The sequence below is a fragment of the Onychostoma macrolepis genome, chromosome 02 (genome assembly GCF_012432095.1).
Source record: "Onychostoma macrolepis isolate SWU-2019 chromosome 02, ASM1243209v1, whole genome shotgun sequence".
Taxonomy (NCBI): domain Eukaryota; kingdom Metazoa; phylum Chordata; class Actinopteri; order Cypriniformes; family Cyprinidae; genus Onychostoma; species Onychostoma macrolepis.
In genome coordinates this window covers 18,368,574-18,387,085 of record NC_081156.1, presented here as the reverse complement: position 1 = coordinate 18,387,085, position 18,512 = coordinate 18,368,574, and the positions used below count along the sequence as shown (strand labels likewise).

Sequence of the window (18,512 nt, the reverse complement as noted above, 5' to 3'; positions counted from 1 at the left end):
GTGCCACCCTAACATTTTATACTGGCCCCTTTCGGCCACCCTATAAAAAAAATCCTGGAGGCGCCACTGGAATGGAGCATTGTTTGTTCGTTAAATGCATTTTTTTAAGCAAGGACCAAGCAGCTAGCGGCAGCAGTGAGTTAACCATAGCATGTGTTTGATTAATTTAGCCGTATCAAATCATCAGACTTGCCTAAAATACAATATTTGGATATAAAACCATTCAAGCATATCCCAATGTTAGTTTAAATGTTTAACGTATATAAATGTGCGCTGTTAGACGCATATCCAACAGTTTGTGTGGAGAGTGTAAGCTGAAGCACGCGCTGCAGGACATGGAGGCGCCAGCACGATCACTTGCGTTTTTTCTTAAAGTAGAAACAACTAAAACAGGCCTACACCATAATTTTTGCTCATTATGGTAAGAGAAATACATCATTCGGAACTTTAAAGGGTCTACTTTTATTTGAGTGCATTCACAATATCAACAATATAGGAAAACAGAGGATGCGCTTTCTGCCGGTCTTGAACAGGAGCACTTCACAATGATGAACCGAAACTCAGCGAAACTGACTCACAGATATGACACATATATCTATAGAAAGCTTTAAATTACCATATTAAAACGAAATAATTCAAATCGAAAGTAAAAACCCTTTCATTATCCATAAAGATGCATTTCTCTCTAAAGGCACATACAATGAGGACATGGCGAGCCATTTTTTCTCATCACCGTGACACCATCTAAAATATAACAAAATGGAAAAGCCTAAAACAGGCACGATTATAATTTGCGTTTTATTTTATAATTGTATACAATTATAAAATAAAACACAAATTAGGCTATAATGGCATATGTAAAACTTTGTCCTTTAATTGTATAGCTGCGTATATTTTCTGATATTTATGTTGTCCTGAATACCTTAACATTTAAAGGATTAGTTTAACTAGCTACTTATAGCCTACTATTTTTCATTAGTTTTCTGAATACCGTTAAATTGAAAGGATTTATCATCAAGTTAGAACAACTAAAAAAGTTTTTTGAAATGTTTATCTGTATTTATAATGTAAGTAAACATTTAGATTTATTTTCCAGCATTTTACATTAGGCTTTTCATGAATGTAATAATAAAATGCGACTTGGCCTTAGCCTACCTTTTTTTTTTTTTCTCCTCAAAAATGCAATTTTATAAAAGTTATTTTTAATTCATGCAGCAAACGTTTAAAACATATCTTTAAAACTTTACTTTAAACAACTATTAACTTTTTTATGAATGCTTATATAATATCCGTGTCTGTTTTGTCATTGCGCATAAAGAAGTGGCACACATACATTCTCCTTACACACGCATACATTTATACTCTCACACACATACATTTTCCTTTCACACACATACATTCTCCATTCACATTCATACATCTCTATTCTCTCACACACACTTACATTCTCCTTAAACACACACATACATTTTTGCTTTCACACACATACATTCTCCTTTCACATACATACATTTCTACCTTTTTTTTGGTATCCATTACTTCCTGTTTGACTTGTTCAGCTCTTCCTCACAATTTCACAATGATGCTAGTTATTCTCTTTTCTTTTAAAGTATAGTTATTACTGAACTTGACATCAGACAATTTTTTAATAATGTGCTGGAATGTATTGAACAAATGCAGAGAAGCAGATTATTTTGTGGATGATAGGATACATAGAGAACTTTGAGATCACATTCAAACCCTATGTGGATTTATATCAGTCTAAAAATTTGTTGAGGATTCAAGAAATAGATCAGCAGTAACTACATTGGAGTCCTTGGATGTTATATATGCTTTGCGTCGTGACCACATCACCACCTCTGGTGTGCATTATTTTTCTAATAATTCAACGGACCGAAGTCAATTATTCCGTTTATACTACGGTTGCCACACCTCAAGACATCGATCAGATGATATATTTCAAGGCATTCGTCCAGTATTTCTACTTAAATCGCTATTGTGAGTAGGATTATTTCTTCCGCATTTAATCCAACGCCTCCGTTGCTAATTCCTAAACGCCATTTTAAACCTAGTAACGGAGACTTGAGCCGTTGATAACAGATTAATGCAGTTAATAACTAAGTTATGAGAGAGAGAGAGAGAGAGAGAGAGAGAAAATTACCTCTGTGCGTCTCTCAATAGTGTTCAGCGGCAATGTCTCTAGTTATAGTGAAATTTAACAGTTAACGTTACTTCCTTTTCTTCACAAACCGCGCCGTTGTTGTTAGCTCGCTTGTCAGAAGTCATGTAGTTTTTAAGTTGTTTACTGATCAAATCGCCAGAGTAGTGCTAACAACATTAGCGCGATGTATGCTAGTGTGTGCAAACTGTAACTGTTTTATGTGCGGTCTGTGAGGGAGAGAGAGCAGGAGATAGAGTATGTGCTTTCCGTACATAATAAAGCGCAATTGTGTGGCAAAAACATGGACATGATCTGTCGTTTTTATCATTTTGTTTACTATATTTATTTATTTGGCCAGTGTCGTTGTGGGTTTTGGTTATTTTGCTGTTGTAAGACCTTTGAAATAACAGAAGTCATTTGGCGAAGTGATATGGTCATGTAATGCGGTCAAGAGCTGCCTGGAACTACATTCGCCGTGAGTTTCCTTGAAAATAATTGCACACCTCAGAACGTTCGTCAGCCAATCAGATTCAAGCATTCAACGGCCCCGTAGTATAAATAAATTCAATGCACACAGACTGAAGTAGTTTAAGTCTTTGGTCCTTTTAATTGTGATGATTTTGGCATATATATATATATATATATATATATATATATATATACAGTGAGGAAAATAAGTATTTGAACACCCTGCTATTTTGCAAGTTCTCCCACTTAGAAATCATGGAGGGTCTGAAATTGTCATCGTAGGTGCATGTCCACTGTGAGAGACATAATCTAAAAAAATCCAGAAATCACAATGTATGATTTTTTAACTATTTATTTGTATGATACAGCTGCAAATAAGTATTTGAACACCTGTCTATCAGCTAGAATTCTGACCCTCAAAGACCTGTTTGTCTGCCTTTAAAATGTCCACCTCCACTCCATTTATTATCCTAAATTAGATGCACCTGTTTGAGGTCGTTAGCTGCATAAAGACACCTGTCCACCCCATACAATCAGTAAGAATCCAACTACTAACATGGCCAAGACCAAAGAGCTGTCCAAAGACACTAGAGACAAAATTGTACACCTCCACAAGGCTGGAAAGGGCTACGGGAAATTGCCAAGCAGCTTGGTGAAAAAGGTCCACTGTTGGAGCAATCATTAAAAATGGAAGAAGCTAAACATGACTGTCAATCTCCCTCGGACTGGGGCTCCATGCAAGATCTCACCTCGTGGGGTCTCAATGATCCTAAGAAAGGTGAGAAATCAGCCCAGAACTACACGGGAGGAGCTGGTTAATGACCTGAAAAGAGCTGGGACCACCGTTTCCAAGGTTACTGTTGGTAATACACTAAGACGTCATGGTTTGAAATCATGCATGGCACGGAAGGTTCCCCTGCTTAAACCAGCACATGTCCAGGCCCGACTTAAGTTTGCCAATGACCATTTGGATGATCCAGAGGAGTCATGGGAGAAAGTCATGTGGTCAGATGAGACCAAAATAGAACTTTTGGTCATAATTCCACTAAACGTGTTTGGAGGAAGAAGAATGATGAGTACCATCCCAAGAACACCATCCCTACTGTGAAGCATGGGGTGGTAGCATCATGCTTTGGGGTGTTTTTCTGCACATGGGACAGGGCGACTGCACTGTATTAAGGAGAGGATGACCGGGGCCATGTATTGCGAGATTTTGGGGAACAACCTCCTTCCCTCAGTTAGAGCATTGAAGATGGGTCGAGGCTGGGTCTTCCAACATGACAATGACCCGAAGCACACAGCCAGGATAACCAAGGAGTGGCTCTGTAAGAAGCATATCAAGGTTCTGGCGTGGCCTAGCCAGTCTCCAGACCTAAACCCAATAGAGAATCTTTGGAGGGAGCTCAAACTCCGTGTTTCTCAGCGACAGGCCAGAAACCTGACTGATCTAGAGAAGATCTGTGTGGAGGAGTGGGCCAAAATCCCTCCTGCAGTGTGTGCAAACCTGGTGAAATACTACAGGAAACGTTTGACCTCTGTAATTGCAAACAAAGGCTACTGTACCAAATATTAACATTGATTTTCTCAGGTGTTCAAATACTTATTTGCAGCTGTATCATACAAATAAATAGTTAAAAATCATACATTGTGATTTCTGGATTTTTTTAGATTATGTCTCTCACAGTGGACATGCACCTCGATGACAATTTCAGACCCCTCCATGATTTCTAAGTGGGAGAACTTGCAAAATAGCAGGGTGTTCAAATACTTATTTTCCTCACTGTATATATATTATTGTGTGTGTGTGTGTGTACAGCGTGTTCTACTGTAAATGTTTGGGCAAGGAGACAGCATGACTGTATGCTTTATGCAACTGTGGTAAAAGGGTGTAGCTGAATCAGTCAAACCTGTTAATTAAGAGTACAGGATCTACAAAATGTGAGTAGTCATCAGTGTTGGGCAGGTTACTTTAAAAAAGTAATTAGTTATCGTTACTAGTTACTTCTCACAAATAGTAACTTAGTTAGTAACTGAGTTACATCATTATAAAAGTAACTACTTACCAGGGAAAGTAACTAGTGCGTTACTTTAAAAAAAAAAAATTCAAATGTCAAATAACTTTGGATGCCCCCAATATTAAATATGTTAAATTAATGTAATGGACACTAAAAAGAATTAATTATTATTATAAAACATTGTACATTAATCTACACTATTTATCTACTAACACTTAGTATCAGTCAGTCAAGTATTATAATATAATATTATGATAATTCAATATTATATGATGATAGAACTTTAGTAATTAGAATAACCAAGTATGAATGCATATTTGTCATCAATATAAAACGCATAAGGATTAATGAGCTGCTGGGTTCATGAAGATTAATCACGTTGTCTGCGTTCGCTCGAATTGATTTGCTGAAATCAAAACAGAGAACATAATAGGTGAGCGCCAGCCAATGAGATTGTGGTTTGCGCATTAGTTCCGCCCACTACCAGAGAAACCGGCAGTTCTTAAAAGCTGAAGAATTCCAAAAGGAACTCCGTTATTTTGACAAGAAAATACAACAAAGAATATCGTTTACATGTAGCGCGTCAATTCTGCATGTTATGAAAGACTCTCTTGCTCTGTATCTTTCTTTGCGTGCGTGTATGTGAGAGAAAGCGACGGCGAGGCGTGCGCCTTCACACTAGAGTTTATGGTACGTCAAATACAGCTACACTGCGCATCCATTCAGATGAACTGAAAAATTCAATTATAATAATATAATAATAAAGCCACATTTTATTGTCAGTAACGGTAACGGCGTTGTAACGGGGGAAACAGTAATTCGTTTGATTACTCGTTACTGAAAAAAATAACGCCGTTAGTAACGCCGTTTATTTATAACGCCGTTATTCCCATCACTGGTAGTCATATGCTTGTCATTTGTAACAAATTATTTTTCTTTCATATCACATGATTTATCATACTATATCAGGTCTAGTCATAATTCTACGTGGCCTATAAGATCACAATTTAAAAGCATAGCAGAATGTATTTATTATGACCTTGATGAGCAACTGATCATTCATTATAATTTGTGTCAGGGTTCAATACAGTTTGGTTCGTATAGTGATTTGTCCCAAAGTAAGTAAAAGCATTGATCCACATTACAATATGAAATGCAACAGAGGTTCATGCTATTTTTATAGCATTCCAAGAACAACAGGTGAAAAAAAGCAAATATACTGTCATCAATCAAGTGTGATGGGTGGTGTTGACAGCTTTTGATGCAGATGGGTGAGCTGCACTGGGCCAGAGCTCATCTCACATTGGAGATCAATGTACAAATGTGGTATTCAGAAATTGTGTAAGAAAATTATTATTTGGTTTTAATTTAGTTTTAATTAATACATGTATTACACATATTGAATTAAAAACCATTGATTGATTTAGGATTATAACAGTAACAAACTATTAATAATGAGAGACAAAAAAGTATTCTCGTAGCTTCGTAAAATTAAGGTTGAACCACTGAATACTTTCCTGGGCCTTGACAGTGTTAATTGTTTGGCAGTCAATGGGTTGACCTATTGGAAGTCCGGCTATTGCACTGCAAACCGTAATTAATATTTTGCTACAGTAGCTTCCTGTCGATTGGTTCTATTGTAATTTGAAAATAAAACAATATTTTTTTTTTGTTAATGGATTGTTGACTGGAATGGTTTTGTGAAGAGGTTTCAATTAGCGCCACCTGCTGGCGATAACTGTAAATGTAAGCGCAAACATATTATCTTAAACCTGTTTTGATTGCTTACCTCCACTGGTTTTACCCCCCCTTAGCTCACATAAATGGTTTGACCCAAGTCTTCAGCAGCCAATGACACTGACCCGTTCAAACTGATGTGTATTTCACGCCTTATTAACAAGTTGAATACGCGTATTTACTGTCATATGCGCTGATTTTTCACGCCTTAAATACGTGTTAAATATGCGTGAAATACACGTTAAAATTCACGTGTTTTTGGTCATTTTGGCCTTCCATAAGCAGCACCATGCGTATGCATTGATTACATGCAGAGGAAAGCATGCCCATACGTTGTGATACTCCGCATAACGGCGGATGCAGAATATGTCCTTGCAACGTTTCTAGGTCTGGGAACATTTCAGTTGCGTTGCTGTCTATGGAGGGTGAGAAAGCTCTCGGATTTCATCAAAAATATCTTAATTTGTGTTCCGAAACTGAACTTTCCTTTTGGAGTGAACAAGCTGCTGATAACATAATTAATAACATGTGGGGAACATGCATCTGTGACAATCACTACCATTAACAAATTTGGGGTCAGTAAGATTTATTTATTTTTTTTAGTTTCTGGAAGAAGTCACTTACAGTATGCTCATTTAGGCTGCATTTATATGATAAAAATACAATAAAAACAGGATTATTACAAAATATTATTACAATTTAAAATAACTGTTTTCTATCTGAATTTATTCCTGTGAAGGCAAAGCTAAATTTTCAGCAATCAGTACTCCAGTCTTCAGTGTCACATGATCCTTCAGAAATCATTCCAATATGCTGATTTGGTGCTCAAGAAACATTTCTTATTATCAATGTTGAAAACTATATTTTTGTGGAAACTATAATATGTTGTTTTTTCAGGCAGGACTAATTGATAAATAGAGAGTTTAAAAGAACAATTTATTAGATTTTTCACAGTCACACTTCACTGTCAATTTTGATCAATGCATCTTTGCTGAATAAAAGTATTAATTTCTTAAATCTTACTGGCCCCACATGAACAGTAGTGTATTTGTGCAGCTTTTTAAGCAGCATGTAGTAAAGTCGAAATGTTCTTATATTAATATTCATTTGCTTTGAATGAAGTATAAATTATGTCACAAAAATCAATCTGAGACTGATGTTTTCACACATTTAATCATAAGCAAAGTCAAAACCCATTAGAAAAAAAAACAGTTTGTTACTAATAAAAACTGCTTAGTTGAAACACCTTAAAACATACAGCAATCAAATATAGCAAAGGAAAAAAAAAAACATTATTTAAAGGCAGTGCAGCTATGTAGCAATATGTAATTTCATTTCTACATTTTAGCGTTCAGTCACAAACTGCACAACCTACAGACTGTCAATAACACACAACTCTACTGTAGTATTAAAGACCAAGTTAATTTCCCTCAGTTACATACAAGACATGCAAATACATGGAGTCAATACTGCTAGATACTTTAATGACATTTCTGCACATTAATGGAACAAATTTCCTATGAATGAACGAATCAGGGCTTTCACAGACTTTTGAAATACCACAAATTGCATAGATTGTGCCCTTGACTTCTTTCATTCCCTTCTGCTTATCTACCGTATATACTAGTCACCTTGGATATGTGATGTACTTAATCACAATCACATAAGAGATTCCAAACCATAACGGTCAGTCCTTTACAAGCGAATTTGATGAATCCGTCTCATCCACAGGAAATAATAGTGAAGCGTTTGGACACGCAGGACATGTTATGCAACACGATCCCCAGCAGAAAAATCAAAATGAATGCCACCAGTAGCACAGTGCAAACCCCCGTCCAAGCCGTGGTCTTAACCGCCACCTCCTCCTCCATCCCCTCCTCACCTGTGTCGTCCCCCAGCACGAGGCTCCCACCATCAGAGACATTTAACACCCCAACGCTTTTTGGGCCAAATCGGCACACTGGTTGTCCGGGAAGCAACGCCTCATCTGTGTCAAGAGGGACGGGCAGCAAATAGCAGCCACTGTTGGGTAAGTGTATAAAGATGGGAGTGTGTTCGGAGGAGTGAGACAGACTGATAATGGAAAGTACTTCCGGGTCGTCTGGAAGATGGGAGACTGAAAGTCCGCCGGGGATCTGCGTCACACAACGACACCAAGGACAGCGGAGCTCTCTCTGGCTGAGCCGCATCTGGCTCAGACACACGGAGCAGCAGGTATGCTGGCAGTGCAGGAGTTTGGGACGGCGCCGTTGGCTGAAGTAGTTGAAACAGATTTGGCACTCAAGTCTGGAGTTCTGGGACAAGGTGTCCATCGTCCTTAAAACGTGGCTCTTCGGTTGCTTTAATAATGGTATTCTTGCCGATTTGTATCGCCAATGCACTTCTCCGTCAACCACTCGGTGTTGATGGGGCCGTCAGTGCTTTAATCCATGTCTGGCTCTGCCTGTGGAAGCGAGACAAATATGTTGCATCAAAACTAGTTTGTCAAGAATTTAATCCAGGGGATAGGTTTTGGCACATACGCATACAAGCAGAGGAGTTAATTTATTATGCTCTAGCTGTGAGCTGGATCTAAATTCTTGTCAGGCTTGACTTAGATGTAGACGTCCTGGATAAGTAAACAAATCAGCAGGGATTAGGACTGACACAGTCACCCTAAGCCAGCAACGATGGTGAAGAATGCGGAGACTAAATAGTGTATGTGAGCTGAAAACAAAATAGCTTAATTGGCTAATTATCGGTGATTAATTCTATAATTATGAAATGACTTGATAGCTTCACTGAGTGATTCTTACCATGGGTTTAGTATAGATCCAAGCAGGGTTTCAAATCATTCAATGAGCACAGCTGGAAATAAAAGCAGTCCACAGCAATATCCTTCCCCATCTGATGATGAAATAACTCTGTAAAATAAGGGAAAATACATGATAATAAAGAAATGGTTATTTAACAGACTTAAAGTTCATCCATTCTTAAAGTGGGGAGGATGAGGTTAAATGTGACATTTTCCAAGTTGTGCCCTAAACGAGAAGAAATTAAAAGGTGAACTAAAACTTCTAATACTTCATATTTTAGATTTTAAAATAGAAGAATGCATCTATAACATATAGCCACAAAATATGTCTTCAAACAAATTTGCCCCATGTTATCAGTAAAGTGTATCATATCATGAGGTAAGTTTAAGAATCATTGGGGAATATGCAACAATATTTTGTGAAAAAGAAAATGAGCATAAATGTCAAAAACCATTATAGAGTAATTTTGCTGTGCATTAAGTTAAGTTAAGTTAAGTCGCGACGTATTGTCAAGTATGGTGACCCATACTCGAAATGGTGCTCTGCATTTAACCCATCCAAGTGCACACACACAGCAGTGAGTAGTGAACAAGTGCACACACACACACACCCGGAGCAGTGGGCAGCCTTGCTCCAGCGCCCGGGGAGCAATTAGGGGTTTGGTGCCTTGCTCAACGGCACCTTAGTCATGGTATCGAAGGTGGAGAGAGTGCTGTTTATTCACAATCCCCACCTTCAATTCCTGCCGGCGCGAGAATCGAACCAGCAACCTTCAGGTTACAAGCCCGACTCCCTAACCATTAGGCCACGACTACTAAATTATTCACATTTCATAAACCAATCAATAAAACCGTATGTCTGAAAACGGTGAAACAATTTTTACCATTTTCTATTAATACACATTCTCATAGCTTACCCAAATGCATCTGACACACTTTCCACCACAGCTGCAATTTTATAGATTCATTTCATAATTAATTTAATCTTAAGACAAACAATCATGGTTTTATAGATTGGCAATTCACCAACATGTACAATCTTTATACCCATACTGTACAGCAACTTTTCACTTCAAATATTTCAAAATATACAAAAATGTCCCAAAATATATTGCTATACTGTAAATGATTTAAAAAAAAAATTACATAAATGTAGTTTGTGTTACTTATATTTCCTTTAATTATTTTTCCATATACTTTGTCTAAATACATTTATAATTCACAAACTGTATTTTAAAAACATTTTGCATCTGCTCAAAATGTAAAGACTGCAAATGTACTTTCTGCCACTTGAAGTAGCTACATTTTGTAATATATTTTGACACTTGAAGGTTTAAAATCATTTCAGTTTGAAAGATTTGCACTGTTAACAACATACATTTATTATAGATTTGAAATATTTTAACCAGAAACTATATTATATTACACACACACTTTTTTTTTTTTTGCAGAATGGACACATTTTTGCTGTATGATACAAACATGTTGATGCAACAAAGAAAAAAATATTTAAAAAAAAACAAACAAAAAAAAAAACATGTTTTTCCTGAGAAATGCCTATCACTTTGTGCATCTCAGTCTGAGTAAGACAAATCATTCCTAAACACATGATCATGATAAGGAGGTGACACCTTGCCAATGACACATCTAGTACTCCTCCTCTCCTGACTGCTGATCTGTGTCCTTTGTGCTCTTTTGTTCTGCTTTTTTCCTCTGCTTTATATCCCTCTTCTATTTATGTTTGTTTTGTCTTCAAATATACAGTTTAATATTTATAATAAAATACATTATTACTGTTTTCTGGTAACAATATAACCTTGTAATAAGGGTTTCTTTATGGCCATAAAATGCTGTTTTACTCAATGGGCAGTGTAATCCACTTAAGTGTTTATATGGCCACACAATGAGAATATAAATTTTCACTGGATGAAAAACTTCCCCTTACAAGCAACAGCAAAATGTGACCTAGTTTAGTTGAGCCCATAGGCACAATTTCTGAAACCTGCATGACACGACTATTAGCATGCATGAAGCTGACCAATGAATGAGAGTTCAAAACCCCTCCAGCACTCAAGCTTCCTTCTGACCTTAACCAATTCAGAGCTTAAAAATATTTCCTTACCTCATCTAAAATTTATTCGAGGGCATTTGTTTCCTTCAGGTACTGTACAGCTAATATGCATTTTAATTGCTTGGCTCAATGCTTGTCACTAAGGGAGAAATACTCAAGGCGAAATGAAGTGTGCCGGTACTACACGTCAATCACCTGAGAAAAGAATGAACACTTATCAAGTGGCTAAGTTAAAGATAAATGACTTGTGGCCACATTTTCAGCATAAGCCACACTCCAGATTTCCTGTTGTTACACTTACAGCCATAAAATAATAATTTGCTCATGTGACCGTGACATGCAAAACAAAGCAAAACAGTTATTGCATTGCGCTCTCTTCTTTTTCAAGTTCAAAGGTTTAATACCAAGTAAGTAATTGCTCATATACGTATAATTCCGCTCCATCCCTTGAGGAGAAAAATAATTAATAATGCAATTAAGCCTGCTATTGTAGCATGAATAGACGGACGCCCCTGAGGGCTTATTCGTTATTAGGTGCACATTATCTTGTGATAGAGAAGTGGAAATATTTCCCTTCTCTTTGGGACTTCCAATCAAAACGCATTACAGCAGTCTCATAGACAGCTTTAGAGACTTACAGACATGAATACTTTTAATTTATTAATAAATCTAAGGCGCTTTACAAAAACCTTTTTTTGCTAAATGAGACAAGTTAATTGTTTGAAGACATGATTATTTCATGTTAATAAAACTGGTGTAATTACAAATGTAAAAAGTGCATCGAAAATAAAACAAATGTGGATGCTACGAATCCAGATCACTGTTATGCAGAATTTGTGTGCTTCTCATAGTATTTCAGTTACTGTGAAAACCATTCCAGCTCAATTTCACATCGCATAATTTCCTTCAGCAATTCTGGTACGGCACACAGGGGAGAAAACGTGACAATCTATTAAACGTCCTGTGGGCACATTTACTAAATCACGTGAAATATTTGAGAGGGTGTAACCTTGAGAACATGTCCTTTGAGTTCTCACTTTTGTACTGGCATCAATCTTTCATTTTATGCTGAGCAAGCTGGCTTTCACTTAACGCATTTTCTACCCGGACTGGAAATTTGTGCTTTTTTTTCCCCCTTTTACTTTAAAACAACTGAGGATCAAATGCATGACTAAAGGAATACAATGGGATTGGTACACTAGATGCGCATCACAAGATATTATCAAATGTGAAACTATGCCTTTACAATTTTATCTTTAAAGAAACATGAATCCCATGGTGGAAGCTTCACTTAGGGTCAATCTTCGGTCCAACGTCTCGAAAACTAAGACAATGAAACAAGCAGATAACAAACCGTCAGCTGTACGCTATAGCGGAGCATCAACCTGATGGATGCAGCTGAATCAGGGGATTTGTCAGAAAGGGGGGAAAGAAAAGGGGGGAAATGAAAAACGTCATTTAAAAACTAAGGCCATGAGCCATTTCTCAAGGGCAATGCGCTGACTTGAGCAGGTGGGTAGGGGCGCTATTCATGCATGCCCTTGGCCTTTACTTTTTGATGCCTTTTTTTATGCAACATAAGACGCCTGTGGGATGTTGATGTTACAACTCACCAGCTCCAACGTTAACCTGCATAAACAATGCAGAAATGTGAAACATCTCAGGGCGACAATTTATGCGGCAAAATCATACAGATCACATGTGTTTATTTTTTAAATGAAATACACCGAACTTCGGCTGAGCAGGGTGTGTTTGTGACAAGAAGCAGATAAGCATTTAACTTTGTACTGAAATGCTGTCTGAACAGGTGTCAAATTAACAGAACTCTTACAGTGATTAAAGCACATGCCGATCATCAACAAACCCATGTTAATAATAAAACCAAATGAATACAGAAAAGGCAACTCGAATGCTGAGTGGATCAATCAGTTATCTGATAGCAAAGCACTGAGATGAGATAATGTAAGATAAAATCTGTGGAATTTACTAAAACAAGTCACAAGAACACAGTAAAGACAAACAACCTCTGATATCAAAATTTCTGTTAAGGTTGAATGACACATAAATAGACTCTGTGAGCTAAGGTTTGGGATGTATAAAGATAACCCAAATATTTTGGATTGTGTGACATGCACAGGCATTATCAGGGCACGTCTGGTTTCAAAAACAGGCATATTTAGACTAGTTGGCATTGGTTGTGTCTCAAAACCTAGCAAGCTGCTTACATTTCTGGGCATCCAGCACGCATATGTCACCCAGAAATGCTGCCTAGTTAGGCAGCTCACCATATATTTGACACGCGGCCATTGTTGCGTGTCTCTAAACAATCAAAACAAGACTTAAACCGGAACAGAGACAGAAAGGTGCCCAAAATAACCCTGCTGCAACGTAAAAGAGCAGGTTCCTTCCGTACTGCACTGATGCATAACACAACAAAATACAATAAAAAACAATACAGAACTTGATGGGTTAGTACAGGGGCTAAACTTGCTTTGAACAGATGTGCTCCAATAAAGTTACACGCTGAGCGCAGGTTATAAAATCGCAGTCGAAACGTAATGCAGCAAATATGCATCGATGCAATGGAACAAAAACTGATGCAAACAGGTTTTGTTTGCTGTAAACTCCGTTTAAGAGTTTTACAAGGTATAATATCTCAGAACAACTTTGATGCGAATGCACAAATAGGAAAGCCAAGTAGTTTGACCTGTTTCTTTGAAAAGATTGGGGGGGGGGGACTCACCTTGTATATCGAGGTGTGTTCTCATCTATGCAAACGGTGAACATCGCGTGCGGAGCAGCCTCATCTGTCATACTTCACTCTGCCTTCTTCAAAGGCTGTACTGTAAACGCTCTCTGCTACTCCCTCAGCGCAGCCAATAGCGAGCGACGTCTGCGAAGAGAACAGCCAATAAAGAAGCCTGCTAATCATTTTGCCACGCCCCTTAACCAGCGCTATTCGAGTCTAAACAGGTCTGATCTTTTAGTCGTTTGAAGGCGGATTATATTGGTTACAAAACAAATACGTATTTGCCTTGCACGATAAGTACAACAAACAATCTCCTTAATCACATAATCATCAATTTAAATAAACACTGCAGAAATATAAAAACTTTCCGTTGATTTTTAGCATATTTTTATGAGCGCTAAAAGTAGGATCACTGAAGTAAGGGATTAACTATTCAGTGAACTAGTGAAGATGCTCTCAATGCTGTTAGAAGTAAACTTATTTTTGCGCATTGTTGAACAGTATTGTATGAAAAGTTGTTTATCAATTTCTATACACCATTCCTCTGGGCAAAATCGGATTAAATTTAGAGGAAACCATCAAACCGACTTTTTAGATGTCAAAGCTGTCATTCAAAGTGACATAACGTATGGCAAATGCTGAAATATAAAATCAGTTGGAGAATCTGAGAAGCTTGTGACATTTGGGCTAAACTCAGCCATCATCCAGACCATCTTTAAAGAATTAGAAGTAAAAATACACACACACAAAAAAAAAAAAAAAACACCTTACAGTACAGATTAAGAAAAAGGCCACTCTATAGTATATTTGGGCAAAAGCAGACAGTGGTGAGAAACCTAGTGCTAGAGTTTCTATTTTAAAGTTCACCACCAACTGAGCTGCTGGAGTCATGACAAGCCCACAGTAATGATCTGGCCCTTGCAAATTAAAAACACATGGACAATAGCAACAAACAAGTGCACCCTAGTGAGGGGAGTCTTTTTTTTTTTTAGAAAAAAAAAGGGGGGGGGAGGGCAGATAGAGGAAAAAAATAAATAAAAGAATAATAATTTACTGGACACAAGTTAAGTGCAACGCTGAGGCTTTAATGACACAATAACACTGTACAGCTAGGTGGAGTTTTCTGCATGTCAACATTACACCGATGTATAAAAAAAAGCATAGTAATAAAAACAAAGACATCTGGACTAAGAGTGGCCAAACCGCCAAATTGTCCACTTTATTTCTCATCCTCCCGTTTTACCCTGCATCACCCTTAAACCAGCTGTACTTCCAGTGCCCAACATTTGAAACTGGTCGCAGTGGGCCAGTCCTGGACCATGCGAAGATTGAGCCCTTGCACACCAGACAAGATCCACACCTCCCAGATCAAGCCACATGAGAAAAAGGTTTTCTAGGCATAGGTCAAGGCCTGGTCCAGTGAGAGCAGTCTCAGTATTATATTAAGATGAATGCATTGCACCCAAAATAGAAAGTTAACTTGAGCACTGGAAATGCAGCAAGGTGTACATCACTGCCATACTTGTTTTTTTGTTACATACAGTCAAGAACAGTGTCCATGTGTACATTCATAGTGAAGTGCATTTTACACAAGTTTCGGGTAATACATTTAAGTATTACAGCAGTGCATCGTGGTTTAGTATCTTGTGCCTCTTTTCTTCATAGCACCTGATGGGACAAAGATGTTGCACAAATAAAAATAAAAGACGAGAATCAAATGTGGTGATTAACTTGTTAAAACCCTAAACTCACCTCTGCCTCTCTGGCAGTAGGTAAAGACGGTCTCATCATAGTCATCGTATTCACTTCTTGGCTTTTGCTGGTGGACTGTCTTACAAGTCGGCCTTCTCAATGGAGTTCTCCCTTTACAAATATATATTTAACTTTTTTTTTTTTATAAAAACCCCAGACACTCCCCAACTCCCCATTTAAGAGACAAGCCATACTTGACACTTGCATGCAACAACTTCAAAAGACTTCACATCCAAGTAGGCAAAATCCCCTCTCCATTTAAAAAAAAAAAAAAAAAAAAAAACCACCTACCTTGATCTTGAGGTCCACTAACTTGCCTCCTAGCCCTTGGTTTGGCACCACAGCTTGCCCAAGTCTCTTGGTCAGAGACGACGCCCTCTCCCCATTGTAGTTCTAAAAATATTTCTGTATGAGCTGACCACCTTGTGACAGCATTAAAATGCAAATAAAAAAAAAAAATAAAAAAAAAACACCCTTACCAACACAAGGCCTGCACAAGGCACCCTTTTGAATTCTCTTATCTGCTTTAGACAGAGAGCCATACTCCTCCCGGCACTCTGCTTTGGGATGCACACGAACCGGCTCGTGTAGATCACAGCACTCTTGGCCTTCGCACAGCAGCTTCCTGTGCCGGTGTTTGGCACAGTGATGCCCACAAGAGGGCAGCGCATGCCTGCTGCAACACTTTCTCTTGGACACTCTCGGGGACTCGCAGTTACTCCGCACCTCTGCATCGAGGTCATACTCGCAGTCATGATCAGACACCTCATCTCTCTCAGGATGACTGCGTTCAGCCATTTTGCACATTCCTACCTCATCCTGCATGCTCGAACCGCAGCACATGCATGTTTTCTGGCAGACAGGACGAGTTTTTTCCACGCTCAAGAGCTCTTTTCTTGAGCGAACGGGCACGTCACTGGTTTCAGCCAGCCTGCCGCCACCAACATACACATGTCCCGGAACAAGATCGAGATCCTCCACCTCAGCGGAGAAAGTTTCATCTCTGGAAGAGAGCTCATCTATGGATGGACTCAGGACACTCTGGCGCTCTTGGGTCACTTGAGGGTAGTAGCTGTAAGAAGAATATGCACTGCCAATTGAGGACAAATAGTTTTGTGGAGGCAACAAAGTAGTTGGAGAACCAAAGTAAACAAGTGGGTCAATCTCTCGTTCAAGACTGAGGCCAGTTGTTGTCTTATTGCAGGGCAGGCGAAGGATTTGATACTGCATGTCAAAGTCTTCAGAGAGCTTTATAAGAGGCTCCATAACTGCAGAAGCATCAGTCGACACAATATCCTGTACCTGCTCATCACCTGGTTTCCCCAAATCGAGGTTCTCTGTTGGATCAACAGTGCTTTTGATACCACTATAGAACACATTGCCAGTTACACTGGTTGTTGGCTTTCCATTTTGGCAGCACAGTTCTTCAGCAACACTCAGTTGCTCATCCTCATGGACAGAAGAACTGTCAAGGGGTAGCACATCTGATAACACACATTCATCCAGTCTACCCTGGCTAGATTCAGCATCATACGCAGAGTCGCTGTAGGTCGTGGGCCTTGTGACCTGATTAACCTGTTCCTCCTTACCTTCCTGAGAGCCAAGCTCTAACTTAGAGTCTTCATTTAAACCGATCAGTTTCTCTCCCTGCACCACATCAGGAGTAGAGGAGACCACAGTGTTAAGCCCTTTGTCACCACCTTGTTCACAGGCCTTCAGACTCTCAATTTTGTCTATCAGTTTGTTGACTGAATCACTAGGATCTGTTTGGACCTCAGAACAGGCAGTCTCCCGATGCATCCCTGCATGTTGAATGTGCTGGCGGACACGCAAATCGTAGGATGCAACAGAGGGGAAGTGGGGGTTGACTCGTCTGTAATCGATTGGCTGCATGGGTGCATGTGGGATCACGTACCCAGGATACTGCATAAACTGATAAGGGGGCATATAGGGACGGCCGAAGTGCAAACCTGGAACAAAGAAAAAGATGCGAGTAATCAAATGAAAGTCTACAATAAGCAAGGTCTCAAAGACTGAACTTACCTGTCCCTGGATAGCCATAGTGGCCATATGGATTCATGGGCCATTGATACATGAAATAAGGCTGAGATGGTGGCTGAACATAGAAAAAGGGTCTGGTGTGGTTTACTGGATGGTGAGGTTGCCCAACTCCCATTGATTGTGAAGTGTTGTTCATTCCTGAAAGAATGAGAAAGAGGGGGGGAAAAAGAGGGGGAGCATTTACAAGGTTATATTAGATTTTTTTTTATTTGCCCAAACAGTAGAGCAAGGCGCTAGCAAGGTCATAGGTTGAGAAGATACCTTCCATTTCTTGAGATGAGACGAAGAAAGACAGCACAGGATACAAAACACCGCAATACTGTAAAAAGAAAGGAAAAAGAAAGAAAAAAAAAACCGTGCCACACTTATAAGCATGATAGATTAGACAAAACAAACAATACCAGTAAAGGGCGAGACAACTTAAAAATATACAAATGCTATTAATACCCTTCAAATGTAGCGACAACAAAAAAATAAATAACTAACCTTAGATGTGAAAGTGACAAAGTGGACTTAAATGTGCATACAGCGAGAGCGACTAACTCTGTCTTTAAAACTTTGCACTTCGGATTTATAGGTTTCCTGCTTGTTTCCAGAGCCCCACATTAATGCAGTCAAATGGCAGCCAGCAGGTGTTTCCAATTTGTCCTATATTCAGGAAGCGCTGACGTCGGATTTTATCATGAGTTTAAAGTTATGTCTCT

At 38.6% G+C, this 18,512-nt stretch overlaps 2 protein-coding genes across 2 annotated transcripts; both read right to left on the bottom strand.

The window, feature by feature from the left end:
- Window positions 1–7,535: 7,535 nt before the first annotated feature.
- On the bottom strand, window positions 7,536–14,140 carry rnf152 (ring finger protein 152). The gene is made up of 3 exons (XM_058793372.1): window positions 13,990–14,140; window positions 9,177–9,284; window positions 7,536–8,824 (listed from the first exon to the last, which is right to left on the bottom strand). The coding sequence occupies exon 3, from the start codon at window positions 8,691–8,693 to the stop codon at window positions 8,103–8,105; it is 591 nt and encodes a 196-aa protein (XP_058649355.1). The 5' UTR covers window positions 8,694–8,824; window positions 9,177–9,284; window positions 13,990–14,140; the 3' UTR covers window positions 7,536–8,102.
- Window positions 14,141–15,049: 909 nt separating this feature from the next.
- On the bottom strand, window positions 15,050–18,420 carry buc (bucky ball). Its single transcript, XM_058754254.1, has 7 exons — window positions 18,295–18,420; window positions 18,070–18,127; window positions 17,791–17,946; window positions 16,227–17,717; window positions 16,039–16,140; window positions 15,748–15,858; window positions 15,050–15,663 (listed from the first exon to the last, which is right to left on the bottom strand). The coding sequence occupies exons 2-7, from the start codon at window positions 18,074–18,076 to the stop codon at window positions 15,632–15,634; spliced, it is 1,899 nt and encodes a 632-aa protein (XP_058610237.1). The 5' UTR covers window positions 18,077–18,127; window positions 18,295–18,420; the 3' UTR covers window positions 15,050–15,631.
- Between the last annotated feature and the right edge of the window lie 92 nt (window positions 18,421–18,512).